The 19323-nt window shown below is 70.7% G+C and overlaps 3 protein-coding genes across 6 annotated transcripts; all 3 read right to left on the bottom strand.

The window, feature by feature from the left end:
- Window positions 1–380: 380 nt before the first annotated feature.
- DLL3 (delta like canonical Notch ligand 3) lies at window positions 381–4740 on the bottom strand. Its single transcript, XM_075134344.1, has 8 exons — window positions 4736–4740; window positions 3081–3333; window positions 2919–2976; window positions 2056–2126; window positions 1267–1906; window positions 747–1194; window positions 585–669; window positions 381–495 (listed from the first exon to the last, which is right to left on the bottom strand). The coding sequence occupies exons 1-8, from the start codon at window positions 4738–4740 to the stop codon at window positions 490–492; spliced, it is 1566 nt and encodes a 521-aa protein (XP_074990445.1). The 3' UTR covers window positions 381–489.
- On the bottom strand, window positions 4701–9094 carry TIMM50 (translocase of inner mitochondrial membrane 50). The gene is made up of 11 exons (XM_075134512.1): window positions 8933–9094; window positions 7561–7717; window positions 7443–7474; window positions 6756–6777; window positions 6440–6498; window positions 5889–6008; window positions 5704–5808; window positions 5505–5603; window positions 5252–5408; window positions 5072–5178; window positions 4701–4974 (listed from the first exon to the last, which is right to left on the bottom strand). Exons 1-11 carry the CDS (start codon window positions 9077–9079, stop codon window positions 4870–4872), a joined length of 1110 nt encoding a protein of 369 aa, XP_074990613.1. The 5' UTR covers window positions 9080–9094; the 3' UTR covers window positions 4701–4869.
- SUPT5H (SPT5 homolog, DSIF elongation factor subunit) lies at window positions 7632–19028 on the bottom strand. Of its 4 annotated transcripts, XM_075134437.1 has the most exons (31): window positions 18851–19028; window positions 18222–18318; window positions 17985–18144; window positions 17838–17903; window positions 17400–17411; window positions 17188–17257; window positions 17039–17107; window positions 16884–16949; window positions 16744–16774; window positions 16582–16650; window positions 16235–16486; window positions 16069–16158; window positions 15921–15991; window positions 15676–15781; window positions 15393–15486; window positions 15182–15318; window positions 14914–15069; window positions 14672–14818; window positions 13963–14109; window positions 13512–13637; window positions 13303–13387; window positions 13122–13226; window positions 12924–13026; window positions 12602–12729; window positions 12063–12168; window positions 11802–11960; window positions 11036–11204; window positions 10273–10476; window positions 10096–10191; window positions 9675–9849; window positions 7632–7717 (listed from the first exon to the last, which is right to left on the bottom strand). In XM_075134437.1, the coding sequence occupies exons 2-30, from the start codon at window positions 18300–18302 to the stop codon at window positions 9706–9708; spliced, it is 3249 nt and encodes a 1082-aa protein (XP_074990538.1). In that variant the 5' UTR covers window positions 18303–18318; window positions 18851–19028; the 3' UTR covers window positions 7632–7717; window positions 9675–9705. The 4 variants fall into 4 exon arrangements, with proteins under 4 accessions (XP_074990538.1, XP_074990536.1, XP_074990539.1 ...); XM_075134435.1 differs by lacking the exon at window positions 7632–7717 and having other exon boundaries at window positions 9571–9849; XM_075134438.1 differs by lacking the exons at window positions 7632–7717; window positions 17400–17411 and having other exon boundaries at window positions 9571–9849.
- Window positions 19029–19323: the final 295 nt, after the last annotated feature.

Genomic DNA, 19323 nt, shown 5'->3' with positions numbered 1-19323 from the left:
GGGGCCGCGGCCGCCCCGGCGAAGGCGGGACCAGCTGTCGCTGGGGAAGCAATCGACCGTCGAGCGCCGAGGGCCGCGAGTCGAGCGCCGAGCCACGGAGCGGGCGGAGCTAAGGTGACCCGGGGGGACGGTCCCCACGACCGTCAACCCCACGGGCGTGTCACCCCCCACGGTCGGGAGTGGGGTGTCCCCACCCGTGTCACCGCCCGGGTCCGGAGCCGTGTGCCACCCCCTCGTCCTGTATAGGGTGTCCCCACCCGTATCACCTCCCCAATCCAAGGTGGGGTGTCCCCACTCGTGTCCTGAGTGGGGTGTCCCCACCCGTGTCCCCCCCTCCGTGGGCGCCAGGGCCGGACTCTGGTGACGCGGTGGCACGGACAGACGTCTCAAAGAGCTTTATGGCACACACCCCCCCTCGCCCCCCCTTTGGGGGGGCCCCAAGCCCCACACTTGGGTGGGGGGGTCCCGGGTGGGTCCATCGCCGCCGGGTCACACCTGGGGGGGGGGGGGGGAGAGAAACGGGGGGTTAAAGGGAGGGGGGAGAGAGAAATGGGGGTGCTGGGGGGGGTCTCGTGGGGGCTCACCCGGGTGGCGGAGGCACGTGGCGGCCGCCGCTCCCTCCCCGGGGGGCTGGTGCCGGGGGTCCCCCCCGTCTCCGCCGCGCGGCTGCTGCCAAAAAAGCCCGTGAGACCCCCAAAATGGGGGTGTGTGCCCTCCCCCCGCCAAACTCCCCCCCAAAGTCTCACCTCTCCCCCGGCAGCCGCCGCCGCCGCCGCGCCGCCAGCGCCAGCCCCACGCCGGGGCCCAGCAGGGCGAGGGGGAGGGCGCAGGCGAGGGCGAGGGGCGCGGGGGGCCGGCGCTGGGGGGCCGGGGGGGGCCCCCCCACCTCCTCCTCGCAGCGGGACCCCATGAATCCGGGGGGGCAGGCGCAGACGTGGCCGGAGAAGTGGGTGTAGCAGGTGGCGCCGTGCAGGCAGGGGCCAGAGGCGCAGGCGTCGGCGCGGCGGCGGCAATCGGCGCCGGCGTAGCCGAGGGTGCAGGAGCAGGTGAAGGCGTTGGCGCCGTCCTGGCAGGTGCCGCCGTTGGCGCAGGGGTTGGGGGTACAGTCGTCGGCGTTGCGTTCGCACCGGCGCCCCGAAAAACCCGGTCGGCATTTGCAGATGGCGCCGCGCCCCAAATCCCGGCATTGGCCGCCTGCGCCGGGGAGGGGGGTCAGCGGCGCCGAAGCGTGGCGGGGGGCAGGTGGGGGAGGCGGGGGACGCTCACCGTGCAGGCAGAGGTGGTCGGCGCAGCGGTCGGCGCGGCGCTCGCAGTTGGAGCCGCGGAAGCCGGGGGGGCAGCGGCAGGTGTAGCCGGCGCCGGGGGCCGGGGCGCAGGCGCCGCCGTTGAAGCAGGGACCGAGGGCGCACGGGGACGGCGGCACCTCCGGGAGAGGCTCCGGTATCGCCAACCGCCCCGCGGCCGGGAGCGACGCCGACGACGCCAGCGCTGCCGCCGGCACCGGTGCTTCAGGGGCCGGTGCTGGTGCGGCCGGTGCCGCCGCTGGTACTGCTGGGGCCGCCGGTACTGCCACCGGTGCTTCCAGGGCCCCCGCCGGTGCTGCCGGTGCCGCTGCCGGTGCTTCCAGGGCCACCGCCAGCGCTGCCGGTGCTACCGGGGCCGCCGCCGGTGCTGCCGGGGCCACCGCCGGTGCTGCCGGGGCCACCGCCGGTGCTGCTGCCGGTACTACCGGGGCTGCCACCGGTGCTGCCGGGGCCACAGCCGGTGCTGCCAGGGCCACAGCCGGTGCCGCTGCCGATGCCACCGCTGCCGGTGCTTCCGGTGCTGCCGGTGCTTCTGGTGCCGCCGGCAGCCGTCCCGAGCCGGGGGTGTCGCAGCCCGGCCCCGGCGAGTCGCTCCCGTGACCCTGCATGGGCAGTGCCGTTGCCGGGACGGTGGGGAAGGGGGGTACCGGACCCCCCCCGATGTGGGGGTGCCCGGGGGGTCCCTGGGGTGACCCAGGGGGGCTCCTGGGATGACCCGGGGGGTCCCGGTGCAGGGGGGGGCCCCACTCACCGTGCAGATGCCCCCATTGGTGCAGCCGCTGCCGTCGGCGCTGGGGGGGGCACAGGGTTCCCGGCACCCGCCTGCGGTGAGGGAGCGGGGTGTCAGGGGCACCCCAAAACCCAGGGGACACCCCAGGGGTGCTGGGAGCCCCCCAGGAAAGACAGGGGAGCACTGAGGGCCCCCCCAGGGGCCGGGGTACTCACGGCGAGCGCAGCAGGGGGGCCAGCAGCGGCGGGGGGGGCGGCAGGCGGCAGGGGGCGGGCAGCGGCGGGCGCAGGGGGGGCAGCGGGGGGCGCAGCGGGGGCCACGGGCGGGGGGGCGGCAGCGCAGGCGGGTGCCGAAGCGTAGGCCCCCCCCGGCCCCCCCCCGCCAGGGACCCCCCGGGGAGAGGTGCTGCCGGGCCACCGCGCGCCCCAAGAGCCGGTCCTGGGGCCCTGGGGCACCCGTCAGCACCCACAGCCCCCCCTGGCCCCCCCAACCCCCCGCTCTGCCCCTCTCCCTCCCTCCCTGCCTCCCCCCAATCCACAGATTCCCATTCACCCCCACACAGACATCCAGGGCTCCCCTTTGCCCCTCCAAACCCTAATTTGCCCCCCCAAACCCCACAGACCACCGTTTGCCCCCCCAACCCTCATCTGCCCCCCCACACCCCTATTTGCCCCACATTTACCCCCCAGGACCCCCATTTGCCCCCGAGGACCCTCATTTGCCCCCTCAAGGCTCCAGGCTCTCATCTGGCCCCCTCCTTATCCCCCCACCCCCTGTGGGACCCCCATTCCCCCCCCCAATACCCAGAGCCCCTATTTGCCCCCCTGGGGCCCCCATTTGCCCCCCCCCAAACCCAATGGGCCCCCCAAGTCCCCCCCACTCACCCCCAGAGCCTTTGGCCTCCTCCAGGCGCCACGACTCGATGACGAGGGAGACGGTGCCCTGGGGGGGGGCAAAAATTGGGGAGGTGTCATTCCTGGTCCTTTGGGGGTCCCGGGACCATGGCGGGGGGGTTAGATTTGGGGGGGGGGGGGGGGAGTCCTCACCGGCCAGGGGAAGGCGAAGGGCAGGCGGAGGATGCAAGGGGCCCCCGGGGCAGGGGGGGGCCCGGGGGGGCTGTGGGCAACCCCCAGGCTGCAGCCAACCCCCCCGGGGGGGCGCAGGCAGAGGCGAAAGACGAGGCGACAAGAGGGGGGGCCCCCACACGGCCCCCCCGGACCCCCCCGCGCCGACAGCACCCGCAGCTCCAGCACCCCAGCTGGCTGCACCTGCGGGCGGGCATCAGTGACCCAAACCCCCCTCGGGACCCCCCAAACCCCAGGAGCCCCCCAAAATACCCCTCAGCGACCCCCCAGTACCCAAATATCCCCTGAAAGTCCCCAAAATATCCTCCGACACCCCAAAATGTCCCCTTGGGACCCCCTCAGCATCCCAAACCTGCCCCAAGGACCCCCGCCAACTCCCCAGGATCACCCCAAATACCCCGGAGCCCCCCCAGCACTGCAAACAGCCCCCCGAGACTCCCACAATCCCCCCCCCCAAGATCCAAATACCCCTCCTGGAACTCCCCCCCCGCCGCAAGATTCCCTGGGGGCCACAAAGGTACACCCGAAGCACCCCGCGATCTCCCTCATCCCCCCCAGGGACCCCCCTAAAAATCACCAAGGGTCTCCCCCAGCCCCCTAAGACCCCCCAGACCCCCCCGGCCCCCCCGGGTCAGGCTCACCGGGGGGCAGAGGAGGGCGAGGAGGGCGGCCAGCAGCAGCGCAGCCATGGCACCGGGGGGGCCGGATCCAGGCCGGGGGGTCCCGCCTGGTCCAGGGGCTCAGCGGGGTCTGAGCCCGCCGCCCCCCCCAGGACCACTTTCTAAGGGCCCCACCCCGCCCCCTGGCCGCAGGCCACGCCCCCGCCCCGCCCCATGCCCCGCCCCCAAAGGGATGCAGGCCCCCCCCCATCCCAAAAGGGGGATGCAGCCCCATAGCACCCCCCTGAAGGGCTCAGCTCCAGCCCCACAACCTGCCCCGTGAACCCGGATCCGGCCCCACAGCCCCCCCACAGCTCCCCAAAAAGGGTCTGGATCCGGCCCCACAGCCCCCCCAAAAAGGGTCTGGGTCTGACCCCATAGCCCCCCCACCGCCCCTCCAAAAGGGCCCTGATCCGGCCCCACAGCCCCCCCAAAAGGGCTCGGATCCGGCCCCATAGCCCCCCCCCCCCCCCAGCGCCCCCAAAAAGGGCCCGGATCTGGTCCTATAAACCCCCCCCAAAAGGGCCTGGATCTGGCCCCATAGTCCCCCCCATAGTCCCCCCAAAAAGGGCCCTGATCTGGCCCTATAGCCCCCCCACAGCCCCCCCCAAAAGGGCCTGGATCCAGCCCCATAGCCCCCCCAAAAGGGCCCGGATCTGGCCCCACAGCCCCCCCCCCAGCCCCCCCAAAAGGGCCCCGATCTGGCCCCATAGCCCCCCCAAAAAGGCCCCGATCCGGCCCCATAAACCCCCCCAAAAGGGCCCGGATCTGGCGCAGCATGGGGGGGGGCCACTCCGTGCCCCCCAAGCAGCACAGCGCACCCACAGCTCCACGTCACCCTTTATTCACCCCCACCGGGGTCAAGCCCCCCCCAAAAACCCCCCAACCCCCCCCCAAAACCGGGGCCACGCCCGGTGTCCCCCCCCACCCCGCCACGGGGCCGCCGGCGCCTCCGACCGCATCGTCCGGGTCCGGGTGACGCGTCACCCCCTGCTCCCGCGGCGCCAGCGATCGGGGTACGCGCGTCCCCCCGCCGCCTCGCTGACGTCACGCCGACATCGCGGCGCCGTCCCGCTGACATCACGCTGACGTCACTGCTGCTTAGAGCGCGGCCAAAGGCGGCCGGCCAGGGCGCCCAGGAAGAGCCCCGTCGGCTTCTTCCCCTGCGCCAGCTCGGCCAGGCGCTGCTGCTCCTCCTGCGCCCCCGATTCGGGGCGAAAAACACCCGTTACGGGCAAGGAGGCGCTGGCAGCCCCCCCCGGCGCCGCGTGTCCCCCCCCGGCGCATCCCCACCTCCTCCAGCTGCGACCGGCGGCGTTTAAAAGCCGCCAACGGATCCTCCTCCAGCGCGTAATTCTCCAGCACCGTCCGGACGTCCTCCACCCCGCTGAGGGCGATGGCTGCGGGGACGAGGAGGGGGTCAGGGGGACCCTGGGGGGGTCGCGGGGGGGGGACACACAGGCGTTTACCTACTTTTGAGGAAAGCGGTGAGGTCGTAGAGCGCGCGGTCGTCGGAACTGCCGTCCCAGCGCGGCAGCGCCAGCCCGTTGAAGGGCTGCAGGCAGAAGGCCTCCCTCCGGCAATCCACCACCACCACCTTCGCCGGGTCTCTGTTGAGGCAGGAGATGTCCTGGGGACAGGAGGGGACAGAGACGGGCTGGCGGAGGGCGGGGGGGGGTCACCGAAGTGCCCGTCCCCCGCCCCGACCCCCCCCCGGCCCCCCCACCTTGACGTGGTGCCCGTCCATGTAACGGGTGGCGTCGCGGAAGAGGCGGTAGGAGACGAAGCCGTGGGGGTCCACGCTGTCGATGAGGGGGAAGGCGGTCTGGGGGGGGGGGAAATGGGGGGGTGAGAGGGTGGGGGGCACCCCTGGGTGGCCCCGCCACCTCCCGGGGTGGCCGCGTCCCCCCTCGCTTCGCGCTCACCATGCCGGTTTCGGAGGTGAAGACGACGATTTCGTAGAGGGGCGCGAGCTGCTGGAGGAGGCTCTCGATGCCCGGGCGCTTCTTGAAGCGCCAACCGGTGACGAGCTGGTTTTGGGGGGCACGGGGAGGTGTCACGGGGGGGTGACAGCGGGAGGGGGGCACGGGAAGGCCGGGGGGACACTCACCGACCACTCGGGGTGCAGCAGGACGTCGGTGAGCTCGATGACGAGGGTGTAGGGGGGCTGGTAGTAGGGTTCGCGCAGGGGGTCCGGCAGCAGCTTGGGGCTGGTGGGCTCGATGATCATCTGGGGGGGGTCGGGGGGGATGGAGCCCCCCGAAAGTGGGGACGAGCCACCGGCGTGGGGATGAGGGCCCCCCCACCGGCTGGTGCGTGGGGGCGAAGCGCCCCTGTAAACGAGGACAAGCCCCCCCCCGAAGCGGGGACGGGAGCCCCTGCGTCGTGACAAAGACCCCAAGGTGGGGACAAGGACCCCCCCGTGGGGACAAGGACCCCGGATCGGTGACAGGGGACCCCAAAACAGGGATGTGACTCCCCAGCACTGGGACATGGTACCCCAAGAGGGTACGTAGATCCAAAATGTCCCCAAAACATCCCCAAAACGGGGACGAAGCTCCCCAGGGGAGTGAAAAAGCTCTCGGGACAGCGATGGCCATCCCGATGGGACAAAGCCCCCCCAGAATGGGGGGAACCCCCCCAAAACGGGTCCCCACACACCTGCCTGTAGTCCTTGAAGTACTTGTAGGTCCTGCGGAGCTGCTGGATGCCCACGGGGTCTGCGGAGCCAAGGCCAGCGTGGGTGAGGGTCACCCAGGGTCCCTGCTGTCCCCAAGGGGGGTGACAGTTTCCCCCCCGCCGGGAAAAAGACCAAAACGCCCCAAAAAAGCCCCTTTTGGGTAACAACGGGGCGTTAAAAACATCATAAAAGCCTCCAGCCGTGACACCGAAGTGTCAAATGGCCGCGAGGACGCGACGTGTCCCCTGCCCTGCGGTGGCTGTCACCCCCCCGGGGCCCTCTGGGGACGTCACTCACCGCCATCGAACTCATCGGGGATCTGCGGGGAGAGGAGGGAGGCGGAGGGTTAAGACGGGGACAGCGAGGGGGACAGGGTGACGCCCCGCAGGTGACGCGCCGCAGGGGTCGCGGTGGCAGCGTCACCGAGGGGGAAGGGACAGGCGAGGCGACAGGAACAATTTGCAGGTAGGTGACGCCGTTTCCGCGCGGTTTCCTTCCGCCGACTGATGTCCCTGTCACCCCGCTGGTGTCATTGTCACCTGCTCGGCGCTCCCCCTCCCGTCACCCCGTTTGATGTCCCCGCGTCCCCCCCGCTGGACGCCGGAGACGGGCAGGGCAATTTACACCTCTCCTTCCCCGGGGAGCCGCGCCACACATCAAAACCCCCCTCAACCCCTCCCAAATTCTCCAAAAAAGGGGTTCGGGTGAGAAAAACGCTTCCCCGGGGAGTGACAAGGGCTGTCAGTCCTTTTGGGGACACGCCGCTCCCCTCGGGGACACGCCGCTCCCCTCGGGGACACGGGGCCTCGACGCGAAGACCCCAAAATAAGGGAAAACGCCAGCGAAAGGGGACAAACGGGGGCACGTGGGGAAGGCGCTAAGCCCCCACGATGTCCCCAAATATCCCCAGAGAGCAGAGAGGGGACATCAGCGCAGCCCCCTTGCCCAAAAAAAGCGGGGGGACCGCCGCGGAGCGCCCCTCACCTTGGCACCGTGCTCGTCCACCGCGTTGCTGCCTGCGGGAGGGGAGAGCGGAGGTGAGGAGGGGCCGCGGTGGCACCGGTGGCCTTGGGGACGCGTTGGGGACACGCCGGGGACTCACCGAAGATGTAGACGAGGGCCACGCCGGTGCCGGCGCCCAGCAGCCCCGCCAGGCGCAGGGCCACCCGCCGGGCCGCCGCCATCCGCTCCCGCCGCCGCTGCTCTTCCTCCTCCTCTTCCTCCGGGCTGGGGGTGCGTCCCAGGGGTCCCTCCGCTGCCTGCGGGGTGGGGGGACACGCGGGGGACGCGGTGAGCCCTGGGGACGGGTGGGGAGTCCCCGGGATGGCCAGAGACACACTTGGGGACAGCTGGGGAGCTCTGAGGATGTCCGAGGATGGCTGGGGACATCCAGGGAGCCCCAGGGAGCCCTTGGGGACACCCCTGGAGCCCTAGGGATGGCCAAGGATGGCCGGGGACACCTAAGGACTCCTGGGGATGTCCAAGGATGGCCAGGGACACCCAGAGACCTTTCGGGGACACCCCTGGAGCCCTAGGGATGGCCAGGGACACCCAGGGAGCCCCAGGGACCCTTTGGGAACACCCCTGGAGCCCTAGGGATGGCCAGGGACACCCAGGGAGCCCCAGGGATCCTCTGGGGACACCCCTGGAGCCCTAGAGATGGCCAGGGACACCCAGGGAGCCCCAGGGACCCTCTGGGGCACCCCTGGAGCCCTAGGGATGGCCGGGGACACCCAGGGAGCCCCAGGGACCCTCTGGGGACACCCCTGGAGCCCTAGGGATGGCCAGGGATGGCCAGGGACACCCAGGGACTCTTTGGGGACAGCCCTGGAGCCCTAGGGATGGCCAGGGACACCCAGGGAGCCCCAGGGCACCCAGGGAGCCCCAGGGACCCTTTGGGAACACCTCTGGAGCCCTAGGGATGGCCAGGGACACCAGGGAGCCCCAGGGACCCTCTGGGGACACCCCTGGAGCCCTAGAGATGGCCAGGGACACCAGGGAGTCCCAGGGACCCTCTGGGGACACCCCTGGAGCCCTAGGGATGGCGAGGGACGGCCAGGGACACCCAGGGACTCTTTGGGGACACCCCTGGAGCCCTAGGGATGGCCGGAGACACCCAGGGAGCCCCAGGGCACCTAGGGAGCCCCAGGGACCCTTTGGGAACACCCCTGGAGCCCAAGGGATGGCCAGGGACACCCAGGGAGCCTCAGGGACCCTCTGGGGACACCCCTGGAGCCCAAGGGATGGCTGAGGACGGCCAGGGACAGCCGGGCAGCCCTGGGAAGACCCAGGGACAGCCACAGACCCCCGGGGAGGGCCGGGACCCCCGAGGACACCCCTGGAGCCCCGGGCCGGGAAGGGCCAGAGAGGCCCGTGGACATGTGGGGACACCCGGGGAGCGCCCGCCGCCCTCACCACCCCCTCAGGCCCAGGCCCAGGCCCAGGCCCGGCCCCTCCCGCTGGGCTCAGCCCACCTGGTGCCGCCGCAACCGCTCCCGCAGCACCGCCTCGGTGCCGGCGGTGCCGCTGGCGGCCCGGCCCAGCGCGGCGCGGGCCCGGCGGGCCCCCAGGGCGGCGCGGGCCCCGCAGGCCGCTACCGCCCGCCCCGCCGCCGCCGCCATCTTCCCGCACCGCGCGCCCCACGGCGCAGGCGCGGCCGCCGCGACCAATCCCCTTCCCGCGCCGCCAGCCAATGAGAGACTGCGAGGAAGAGAGTAGGTGGAGCAACCAAGACGCGCAGGGCGGGGCGTGAGGCCCGGCGACCAATGGCGGCGCGGCTGCTGGCCAATGGCGGCGGAGGGGAGGCGGGGCCGGCGGCGGGAGAACCAATGAGACGAGACGGCGGCAGCGGCGGCAAACGCGGCCGAACACGTGCGCCCCGGCTCTATGGGGCGGCAGGGGGGATTCACCCCCCGGCCCCACGGGGGGGGCCCGGTGCAACCGCCGCCCCCGGCCCCGCTTCACCCCCCTCCCAGCCCCGGGGGGGGCCGCTTTAACCCCGCCTTTCTCCAGCTCCGTCCAGACCCAATCCCCCCCTCCATGGGGCGGGGGGGTGTCCCGGTCCCACCCCCCCCCAGCCCCACGGGCCCCCCACCCGGAGGGCAGCACGGAAGAGGGGGCGCCGCACCCACCGGCGTTTATTCGACACCTAAACCTCGCTACAACCAGCAGAAGGGGGGGGCAAGGGGAGGGGTAGAAAGAAAATGGGGGACACACAAAGAAAATGGGGGGCGGGGGGTGCCCCCCCTCAGGCCTCCAGCAGTTTGCCCAGGAAGCGGAGGTTGAGGATCTTCAGCTGCTCCTCCAGATCCATACGGACGATCCCGTCCTCCCCGTCGATGCTGAGCAGGATCCCGGTGGCTTCGCGATCCTCCCCCAGGATCACCTTTACCTGCGGCGGGGGGGGGGTTAGTGCCGTGAGGGGGGGGGGGAAGGGGGGAGAGGGGACCTTGGGGTGGTGGAGGGGGTCCCAGAGGGGGTGTGGGGGGTCGCAGAGGGGCTGGTGTAGCACCTGAGGGGATCTAGGAGGTCCACCAGGGACCATGGGGTGGTGGGGGGACGTGGTGGTGGGGGGCCCCAGGGTAGGAGGGGGGTTTGGGGGGCCCCGGGGTGGGAGGGGGGCCTGGGGGGGCCCTACCTTGTTGCTCTTGGTGGGGGTGACGGGCTCCAGGTGCTCGCTGGAGATGCTCACCACCTTCTCGCTGTCCTTCAGGTAGACGGAGCACATTCCACCCTACCAGGACAAAACAGGGGGGGGTCAGCGTCACCCTGTGTGCCCCCCCCACATCCCAAAACCACCCCCCCGGGGTCTCACCGTGACGCTGCGGATGACGCCGGTCTGTCCCACCGCCTGACTGTCCAGGTAGGTGTCACGGACCTTCACCTGGATGTCGGTGGTCACCCAGTCGCTGGAGCTCTGCTCGATCCCCGAGCCAGGGGTGTGGGGGTTGTACCCCCCCGGGGAGGGGGCCCCAGGGGTCATGGGGCTGTAGCCCACCGGGCTGGGGCTGGGGCTGGCCTGGGGGGAGAGAGAGGAGGCAGCGTTGGGGGGGTAGGGGGGCTACGAGGGGGGGGTGTGGATTGTAAGGGGGCCATGAGGGGGTTGTATGGGGGCTATGACGAGGTTTTGGGGATTACAGGGGGTTTAGGGGGGCTATGAGGGGGTGTAGGGCAATTATATGGGGAGTTAGGGGACTGTAGGGGGGCTACGAGGGGATTTAGGGGGTTATATGGGGGCTACGAGGGGGCTATGGGGAGTGTAGGGTGGTTATGGGGGGTTGGGGACTGTAGGGGGGCTATGAGGGGGTTTAGGGGGGTTATGGGGGGGTCTGAGAACTGTTGGGGGGCTACGAGGGAGTTCAGGGGGGCTATGAGGGGGTTTAGGGGAGTGTGGAGATTATAATGGGGTCTAGGAGGGGGTTTAGGGGGGCTATGGGGGGGGTGTAGGGCAGTTATATGGGGGGTTTGGGGGTTGTAGGGGGGCTACAATGGGATTTAGGGGGGTTGTAGGGGGGCTACAAGGAGGCTTAGAGGGGTTATATGGGGGCTACGAGGGGGTTTAGGGGGGCTGGGGGTACCTGGTAGGCCATGGGCGACGGCGTGGGGTGGTAGCTGGCCGGTGAGTGGGTGTTCTGGTAGCCCACGGGGCTGGGGGCCACTTGGTGGTAGCTCTGGGGGCTGGGGCTGGGCTGGTAGGAGCCCTGCGGCGAGGGGACGGCGTAGGGCGAGAACTGGTCCGTGTTGTACCTGGGGGGGCGAGGAGAGGGTTGGGGGGCCTCCAGGGCCAACACTGCACCCTGGGGGCACAATCCCCGCCGCCAGGACTGTAGTTTGGGGTCCCCCAGGAGCAGTTTCCCACCCAGGGCTGTGGTTTGGGGTCCCCCAGGAGCACAATTTCCCCTTGGGGCCATGGTTTGGGGTCCCCCAGGAGCAGTTTCACCCCCCGGGTGTAGTTCAGGGTCCCCTGGGGCTGCAGGGTCCCCTGGGGCTGCAGTTTCACCCTGGGACCCCGATTCAGGGGCCACCAGGCCATGGCTCCCCCCAGGTCTGTGTTTTGGGGTCCCCCAGGAGCAGTTTCACCCCCAGAGCTGTGTTTTGGGGTCCCCCAGGAGCACAGTTACCCCCCCAGGGCTGTGATTTGGGGTCCCCCAGGAGCACAATTTCCCCTCGGGGCCATGGTTTGGGGGCTCTCGGAGCAGTTTCCCCCCTAGAGCTGCGGTTCGGGGGCCCCCAGGAGCACAGTTACCCCCCAGGGCCGTGGTTTGGGGTCCCCAGCAGCAGTTTCCCCCCAGAGCCGCGGTTTGGGGTCCCCCAGACCCCGCCGTGCGGCAGGGGAGCACTCACATGGCCGGCGTGCCGGGGGTCTGGGGGTTGTAGGGCTGGTTGACCTGGGGGGACGAGGGGTCAGGGTAGCCGGGGGTCTGCGGGTTGGGGGTGCCCCCGTAGCCCTGCGGCGAGGGCGTGGGCTCGTCATCGAAGCCGTACTCGAAGTCCTCGTCGGCCCTACGGGGAGAGATGAGCGTCATCGTCACAGCGGGGCCATCCCGGAGGCCGGGGACCCCAAAACGGGGCCGTCCCGGTGGGGGGGAGCCCCCCTGTACCCACCTGGAGGGCGTGTTGGGGTTGTTGGGGTCCCAGGCGCCGCTCTGGGCGGGCGTGCGGCTGCCGTCGTGCAGCGGCGTCTGCGAGCCGTAGTGCGGCGTGCGGCTGCCTGCGGGGGTCCCACGGCGGCTCTGTCAGTCGTCCCCACCCCCGAGACCCCCTTCTCCGTCTCCCCGGCCCCACTTCAGCCCCGTCACCTCCCGAAGATCACCCCGGGGCCCCCTCCGCGGACCCCAAGGTCCCATCCCACCCTGGTCCGTCCCCCTCCAAGCCAGCCTCGCGTCCCCGCTGTGTCCCCAGAGTCCCCCCAATCCCTGTCCCCTCCATCCCCGTGTCCCCCCGGTCCCCTCCATGGCCCCACTTCATCCTGGTGCATCCTCCCGAGGCCACCCCAGGGTCCCCCTAATCCCTGTTCCCTCCATCCCCCCGTGTCCCCCAAGGTCCCATCTCATCCTGGTCCACGCCCCAGGCCACCCCAGTGTCCCCAGGGTCCCCCTAATCCCCGTCCCCTCCATCGCCCGTTGTCCCCCCGTGCCACTCACCGTCGTGCAGAGGGGTCTGCGAGCCGTACATGGGGGTGCGGGAGCCGGAGCCGTACATGGGGGTCTGCGAACCGTACATGGGGGTGCGCCCGTAGGCCGACGTCATCCCGCCCGGCCGCCGAGAGCCCCTGCGGGGGACACGCGGGTGTCAGGGGACGGGGACCCCCTAAAAGAGCCCCGCTCACGTCTGCGGGTGTCATCTGCCCCCAGGGGAGCAAGCGTCACCTCCCCCAGGGGAGGTTCTGGCCCTGAGGACCACCCTGACCCGTCGGGGGGTCTCCGAGGGCCACCCTGACCCCGGTGTCCCCGTCCCCCCACTCACACGGTGGTCAGGCGCTGGCGGTCCACCGAGATGGTCTGGCAGGTGGAGTGCAGCTCCACGCGGGCCGTCGACTCCGTCGCATCCTTCACCACCCCGATGTAGCCTGCGGGGCGGGATGGGGGCTCAGGGTGGGGGTCTGGGGGTCCGCGAGGCCCCCTCCCCTGTCTGGCACCCAGCGCCCCGCCAGAAGCCACCCACCTTTGTAGGGTCCTTGGGAGATGCGCACCGTCTGCCCGATGAGGTCGTTATCCCGCCGCCCGCGGCCACGGCTCATGCCGCCGCCGCCGAAACCGCCACGTTGGCCTGTGGGACCGAAACGGGGCTCGGGGGGGGTCCTTGGGGACACCCCGCCCCGGCCTTGGGGACACCCACCACTCACCAGCCCCGCTGGGGTGCATCGGGCTGCTGATACGGGGACTCATGGGGGCGAAGCCACCCACGGTGAAGTTGGTGACGTCCCGCGGCTGTGAGAAGGAGAGAAAATAGCACCTGGAGGGGGGGGCAGTGGCAAAACCGGGGGGCAGAGGCAAAACCGGGGGGCAGAGGCCCCCCCAGCAGTCCCCGGGGGCGTCCCCGGCGCGTCCCCACCTTGGAGCCGCCCGCCAGGACGAGGTGCCGGGTCTTGCAGACGAACATGCCGCCGTTCTCCACCAGCTTCTTGCAGTGCAGGAAGGCGAAGCCGCGGAAGAGGTGCCGGATCTCCCCCTCGCGGCCCTGCCCCGGGAAAGGAGGGGGGTTAAGCCCCGATAAAAAGGGGGGGACAAGCAATGGGGAGGACCCAGAGGGGTACTGGGAGGGATCCGGTGTCCCCTCGGTGCTAGGAGGGATGCAGGGGGGACCTGGTGTCCCCTCAATGCCGGGAGGGATGCAGGGGGGTGCTGGGAGGGACCCCAATACACCAGGGACCCCCCCAGCTCACCCCAGGGACGGTCCCTGAAGCAGGGACAGACCCAGAGCAGCACCAGCAAGGACCCAGAGCACCCCTGGGGGCCCCCAACGCACGCCCCAGGACCCCCCCTCAAACCCCGTAAGCCCCTACCGAGTGAGGCCCGTCTATGACTTTAACGATGTCCTTGACGTGGATGTTGTTCTGCTCCGAGTCGAGGGCGACGGCGAAGCGGTTGTCCTTCTTCCGGGTGACGGCCTGGTGCCGCACCGTCACCACCTTCCCGTACATGTTCAGCACCTGCGGGGACGGCGAGAGGCTGGCGGGAGGGGGGCGGCCAGAAACGGGGACCCCCCCAGGGCAGGGGACACGGCTCCGGCACGGGGACGAGCGTGGAACCCCCCCTCCAGGGCAGGGGACACGGCTCCGGCACGGGGACGAGCGTGGAACCCCCCCCCAGGGCGGGGGACACGGCTCCGGCACGGGGACGAGCGTGGAACCCCCCTCCCAGGGCAGGGGACACGGCTCCGGCACGGGGACGAGCGTGGAACCCCCCTCCCAGGGCGGGGGACACGGCTCCGGCACGGGGACGAGCGTGGAACCCCCCCCCAGGGCGGGGGACACGGCTCCGGCACGGGGACGAGCGTGGAACCCCCCCCCAGGGCGGGGGACACGGCTCCGGCACGGGGACGAGCGTGGAACCCCCCCCCCAGGGCGGGGGACACGGCTCCGGCACGGGGACGAGTGTGGAACCCCCCCCCCAGGGCAGGGGACACGGCTCCGGCACGGGGACGAGCGCGGAAACTGCCCCCAGGGCGGGGGACACGGCTCCTCCGGGCGACCCCGGGGAGCTGGGACCCACCTGGAAGGTCTCCCGCTCCAGACGGACGATGACGCCCACGGTTTGGGGGTCCAGCTGCACCAGCTCGCCCCACTCGTGCTGCCCCCCCACGTCCACGCCGGACGCCGTCTCCGAGCAGAGCTGCAGGTCCCGCGGCAGAACCTTGAGCTGGTGGCGAGGAGAGTGAGACGCAGCCGTTTCCCCTCTTTGTTTCCCCCCAAAACCAGCCCGTTTCGGGGCAGGACTCTTCACCCCCCGAATACCTCGTGCATGGTGAGGTCGGAGAAGAGGATGACGAAGTTTTCCTCCACCCTCACGATCAGCCCCGTGTCGCCCTCGAAACGCCCCGCGATCACCTTGACGTGGTCGCCCATCTTGAAATACTTCCGCAGCTCCTGAGCCGGGAACTCCAGCATGTCCTGGGGGAGGAAAGAGAACGCCGTGGGCACGGGGAGAAGGGACTGGCGGGGACCGGGGGGGCCGCAGCGGCCCCCGGAGACACCCGGCGCCGCTCCTCGGGGACTCCCCGACCTTCAGGTCCTCGTGTTTGGGCATGATGGTGATCTTGTTGCCGTCGACGCTGAGGATTTTGCCCTGCAGGTTGATCAGCTCGCCCTCGCACACCTCCACGTTGTCGCCGGGCTGGAAGTTGTGCTCTCGTTCTTTCCCTGGGAGGGCGGGGATGGTGAGGGGCCGGCGCCGCGGCGGGGACGGCGGGGGGAGGGTGGTGGCACCCGCTTACCCGTGCTCTCCGTCACCACCTCCAGGTCGATGCCTTCGGGCTGGTCCTCGAACTTCTCCAGCTCCGAGAGGGTGGGCTTCACGCCCTCCGTTATCTGCCAAGAGCAGAGCCGGTGGCCAAAACGCCCCGTTCTGCCCCAAAACGCACCCGGATTGGCGGCACCGTCCCCGCTGAGGAACCGCAGGCTTCCCAACAGCCCTCAGCGTTAGAAAGGAGGAGGTTTTGGGGGAAAACCGGCAGGTTTTGGGTTCAAACCCCGGCGTGGCGGGGCGGTGGCGCTCACCACGGCCGACATGGCGAAGCTCTTGAAGAGGAATCCCTTGCGGCTGTAGCGGTTGCCTTCGAAGATGAGAAAGTCCCCGTCGGACGCCACGTCACCTCCCAGGGACCTGGGACAAAACCCAAATCACCCCCTTAGCGGGCAAGAGCCCCCCGCAGCAACGACAGCCCCCCCTCGGTGAGGGCAGCTCCCCGGGAGGTCTTTTGGGGACGCGGCTGATGTCCCCCGGCGCGGTGACGGTCGCCTACCGGATCTTCTCGGCGTCGAAAAGCCGCTGCGGGGGTCGCTTGAACTTCTTCCTCTTGGCGAACCAGTCTTTCTGCGGGGTGGGGGGCAACGGGGGGTGAGCGAAGGGCGGCGGCAGTGCCGGCACGGGCGCGGCGTGGATCCGCTTACCAGGCTCATGCGGGCTTTGATCCGGTCGAAATCGATGCGGGGGATCATTTTGAGGGAAATCTGGTTCTGGCTGGGCTCCACGTAATCCACCTGGGGGGCACAAACGCGGGGTGAGCCGGGCATCCCCCCTCACTCCACGGTGTCCCCGTCCCCTTCCGCTCCTCACCTGGGCGATGTCGTCCTTGTAGATCCCCCTTTTGAGACGCACCCAAGATTTGGGCTTGAGATTGGTGACCTCCTTCACCACCTTGAGGACGTCGGTCATCTCCTTGATGGGGACCATCTGCTGGTTCCAGTAGCCCATCCGCAGGTTGCCCACCCCCTCGATCGCCTGCTTGACGTGCGTCTGCTTGTAGGCCTCCACGTAGATGTAACCCTTGACGTGCTCGGGGGCCACCACCGACTTGATCTGCAGGGGCTGGAGGAGCAGGGGACGCGTTGGGGACGCGTTGGGGACACCGCGGCGCTGTCACCCCCCCCTCCAGCCGCAGCCCGGCTCCCCCGCGGCCTCACCGTGTCGGTGAACTGGTACGCGATGAATTTCCGCATGAGGGCGATGGCTGTGGCGCGCTCCTCGCCGATCTGGGGACAAAAAGGACGTTTTAGGGGTGGGGATGTGACACCCCACCACCACGGCGCCGAGCCCCACCCTGTGCCCCCCACCCCAGCACCCACCTTGCACTTCACGGTCCAGAGATTGGGGTCCCTGCGCGGGGGCGAAGAGGGAAACACCGTTACGGGGTGGCTTGTCCCGATTCGCTCCTTTTTCCTCCCAAAACCACACAGGTTTTTTCCGCCCTCCCTCCGTGACTCACTTGACTCCAGGCAGCAGCTGCTGCTGCGTGATGTCGTCCGAGAGCTCGTCGGAACCACCGTAAACGCTGAAAAAAGGGAAAATGATAGAAAAAGGATGAAAGGGAGGGGCGGGGGGGAGCTGCCCGTGGCGCTGGGGACGGGGACGGGGACTCACGTCTCTCCCACCGAGGACTTGGCGTATTTCTTCATGTAATACTCGCCCAGCTCCTCCTCGCGCTGGTCCCTGGGGAGAGAAAAGGTGGTGGGGGGGTGTCAACACAGCCCCCGCCAGACAGACGGACACACGGACGGAGCCGCCGTCACCTCCAGAGGTTCTGCAGCCGCCGAGCGCCGGAGCGATCTTCGTCCAGCACCACGTTATCGATGTTGGAAGCTGCGAGGAAGAGGAAGGTCGGGATCTCGTCCCCAGGGGGGATGGAGCAAGGCGGGGGGGGCTGGGATTGCTCGGCCCCGGGGGGGGGACACAGGACCCCGAGGGGAAGTGGGGGGGACACGAGGGGGTGATTTGGGCTTACCTTCGATCTCTTCTGCTCGGGAGGAAGGAGTGGCGGTGGAGGATGGAGCAAATAATAGCGGCAAAACCACCCGCGGGTGAGGGGGGAACAAAGGGGAAGGAATCAAAATTCAGACGGCGGCACGGGGGGGAAAAAAGAGGGGGGGAAAAAGCGAAAGAAAAACCCCAGGCGAGCGCGGATGAGATGTGCTGAGCGGACGGACGCGGGGAGGGACGGACAGCGGGAGGTGGGGGAGACGCGCCGGCCCCTCCCGCCCCCCAGGGACGGGTTTTGGGGGGAAAAAGGGGCTGGGGGGGGGTGAGAGCCAAAGGGCGCAGGGTGGCCCCCAAAGAGCTCCTCTGCCATCCTCTTCCTCGGGCCTCCAGGGCGGGGAAGGGACCCGGGGGGGCCCCCAAAGCCCCGGGGGGGCCCCCGAAGTGGGGTGGGGACGCTCCTCACCTTTCTCCAGGATGTCCTCGGCCCCGTCCTCCCACTGGTCCTCGTCCTCGTACTCGTCGTCCACGTCTGGGGGGGGTCAGGGCGGTGAGCGGGGCCGGGGGGGGCGGCAGCGGCCCTCCCAATGCCCCCACGGCCCCCCCAGCTCACCGGCTTCGTCCAGGATGAAGCCGCCGTGGCGCGGCTTTTTAGCCGGTCGGTCGTCATCTTCCTCCTCTTCCTCCTCGTCATACTCCTCCTCTTCTTCCTCCTCCTCCTCCTCGGCCTCCTCCTTCTCGCTGCCGGCCGCGCTGGCGCGCTCCTCCTCGGCCTGGGGGAGTTTGGCGGGGGATGAGGGAGGGCACCCACACGTGCTCCCCACCCCCCCGCTGCAGCCTTCAGCCTCACCTCGTTCTCCTCGGCCTCCTCGGCCTCGCTGCTGCGCTCGCTCTCGTCCTCCGAGAAGTTGCTGTCGTCGCTGTCCGACATGGCGGCGCTGGGGGGTCTGGGGGGGGAGATGGGGGTGTCCCAGGGGGGTGAGCAGGGGTTGGGGGGTGTCCCGAGGGTCTGGGGGGGGAGATGGGGGTGTCCTGGGGGACAGGCAGAGTTTGGGGGGAGTCCCGAGGGCCTGGGCAGGGGGACTGGGGGTGTCCCAGGGGTCTGGGAGGAGATTGAGGTGTCCTGGGGGGACAGGCAGGGGGCTGGGGGTGTCCTAGGGGTGTTGGGGGGAGATGGGGGTGTCCCGGAGGGGTGGGCAGGGGGCTGGGGGTGTCCGGGGGGGTGACAGGGTTGTCCGGGGGGGGCAGATGGAGGGGTGGGGAAGTTCCGGGGAGACGCAGGGGGGCGATATCGGGGTCCCCCGGGGCAGGAGGGCGGAACAGGCCGGTACGGCCCGCGGGGCAGCCCCACACCCGGGAGCGGCCCTACCGCGACGCCCCACCAGGGGCCTGAGCCCCAGATCTGGCCCCGGGGAGGGGGCTCACGGGGGGCTCCGGAGGGTCCCAGCCCCCGGGGGGGTCCCGCCGCCACCACCTTACCCCCGGAGGGGACGGCGGTTCCGCTCCGCTCTAGGCCTCGGCCCGGCCTCTCTCCAGGCCCCGGCCCCGCTCCGCTGTCAGCCGCGGTCCCGCCTCGGCCCGGCCCCGCTTTACGACCTATCCCGGCCCGGCCCCGCTCTAGGACCCGGCCCGGCCTCGGCCTCGGCCTCGGCCCCGCTCCCGCCCGGCCCCGGCCCCGGCCCCGGCCCCGCCGCCGCCTCTCGCGAGAACCTCCCCAGCGTCACGTGAGGGAGGCGGGTGGGCGGGACCGGCCGCCGTCACGGGCCCCGACAGGCAGAGCAAGCGACGGCGGCGCGGAGGCGACAAAAGAAGCGGCGCGAAGGCGGCGAGCGCCTTTCAAAGGGGGCGGCGGGGGACTGACGTCACCCTGCCGGACCGTGACGTCGCCGCGCCGTCACGGGGCAAGCGCTGAGCGGGCGGGTGACTCAGCCCGCGGCACCTCGCGTGGGAAG

The sequence above is a fragment of the Calonectris borealis genome, chromosome 32, assembly GCF_964195595.1.
Source record: "Calonectris borealis chromosome 32, bCalBor7.hap1.2, whole genome shotgun sequence".
Classification (NCBI taxonomy): Eukaryota; Metazoa; Chordata; class Aves; order Procellariiformes; family Procellariidae; genus Calonectris; species Calonectris borealis.
The sequence above is the reverse complement of the archived record's forward strand: the minus strand, read 5'-3'. Positions and strand labels throughout refer to the sequence as shown.

What these genes read in the sequence shown, in the direction of transcription:
- DLL3 (XM_075134344.1), bottom strand. An exon ending in GGAGGCCAAAGGCTCTGGGG is followed by an intron (nt 2,127 to 2,918) that starts GTGAGTGGGGGG and finishes CCCTCACCGCAG; the next exon opens with GCGGGTGCCGGGAACCCTGT. An exon ending in CCAATGGGGGCATCTGCACG is followed by an intron (nt 1,907 to 2,055) that starts GTGAGTGGGGCC and finishes CTGCCCATGCAG; the next exon opens with GGTCACGGGAGCGACTCGCC.
- TIMM50 (XM_075134512.1), bottom strand. Translation starts at nt 9,079, where the DNA reads ATGGCGGCGGCGGCGGGGCGGGCGGTAGCGGCCTGCGGGGCCCGCGCC. An exon ending in ACTTCAAGGACTACAGGCAG is followed by an intron (nt 6,009 to 6,439) that starts GTGTGTGGGGAC and finishes GACCCCCCCCAG; the next exon opens with ATGATCATCGAGCCCACCAG. An exon ending in CCTCACCGCTTTCCTCAAAA is followed by an intron (nt 5,179 to 5,251) that starts GTAGGTAAACGC and finishes TCGTCCCCGCAG; the next exon opens with CCATCGCCCTCAGCGGGGTG.
- SUPT5H (XM_075134437.1), bottom strand. Translation starts at nt 18,302, where the DNA reads ATGTCGGACAGCGACGACAGCAACTTCTCGGAGGACGAGAGCGAGCGC. An exon ending in TCATAGACGGGCCTCACTCG is followed by an intron (nt 13,638 to 13,962) that starts GTAGGGGCTTAC and finishes TTCCCGGGGCAG; the next exon opens with GGCCGCGAGGGGGAGATCCG. An exon ending in CGCCAGCGCCTGACCACCGT is followed by an intron (nt 12,730 to 12,923) that starts GTGAGTGGGGGG and finishes TGTCCCCCGCAG; the next exon opens with GGGCTCTCGGCGGCCGGGCG.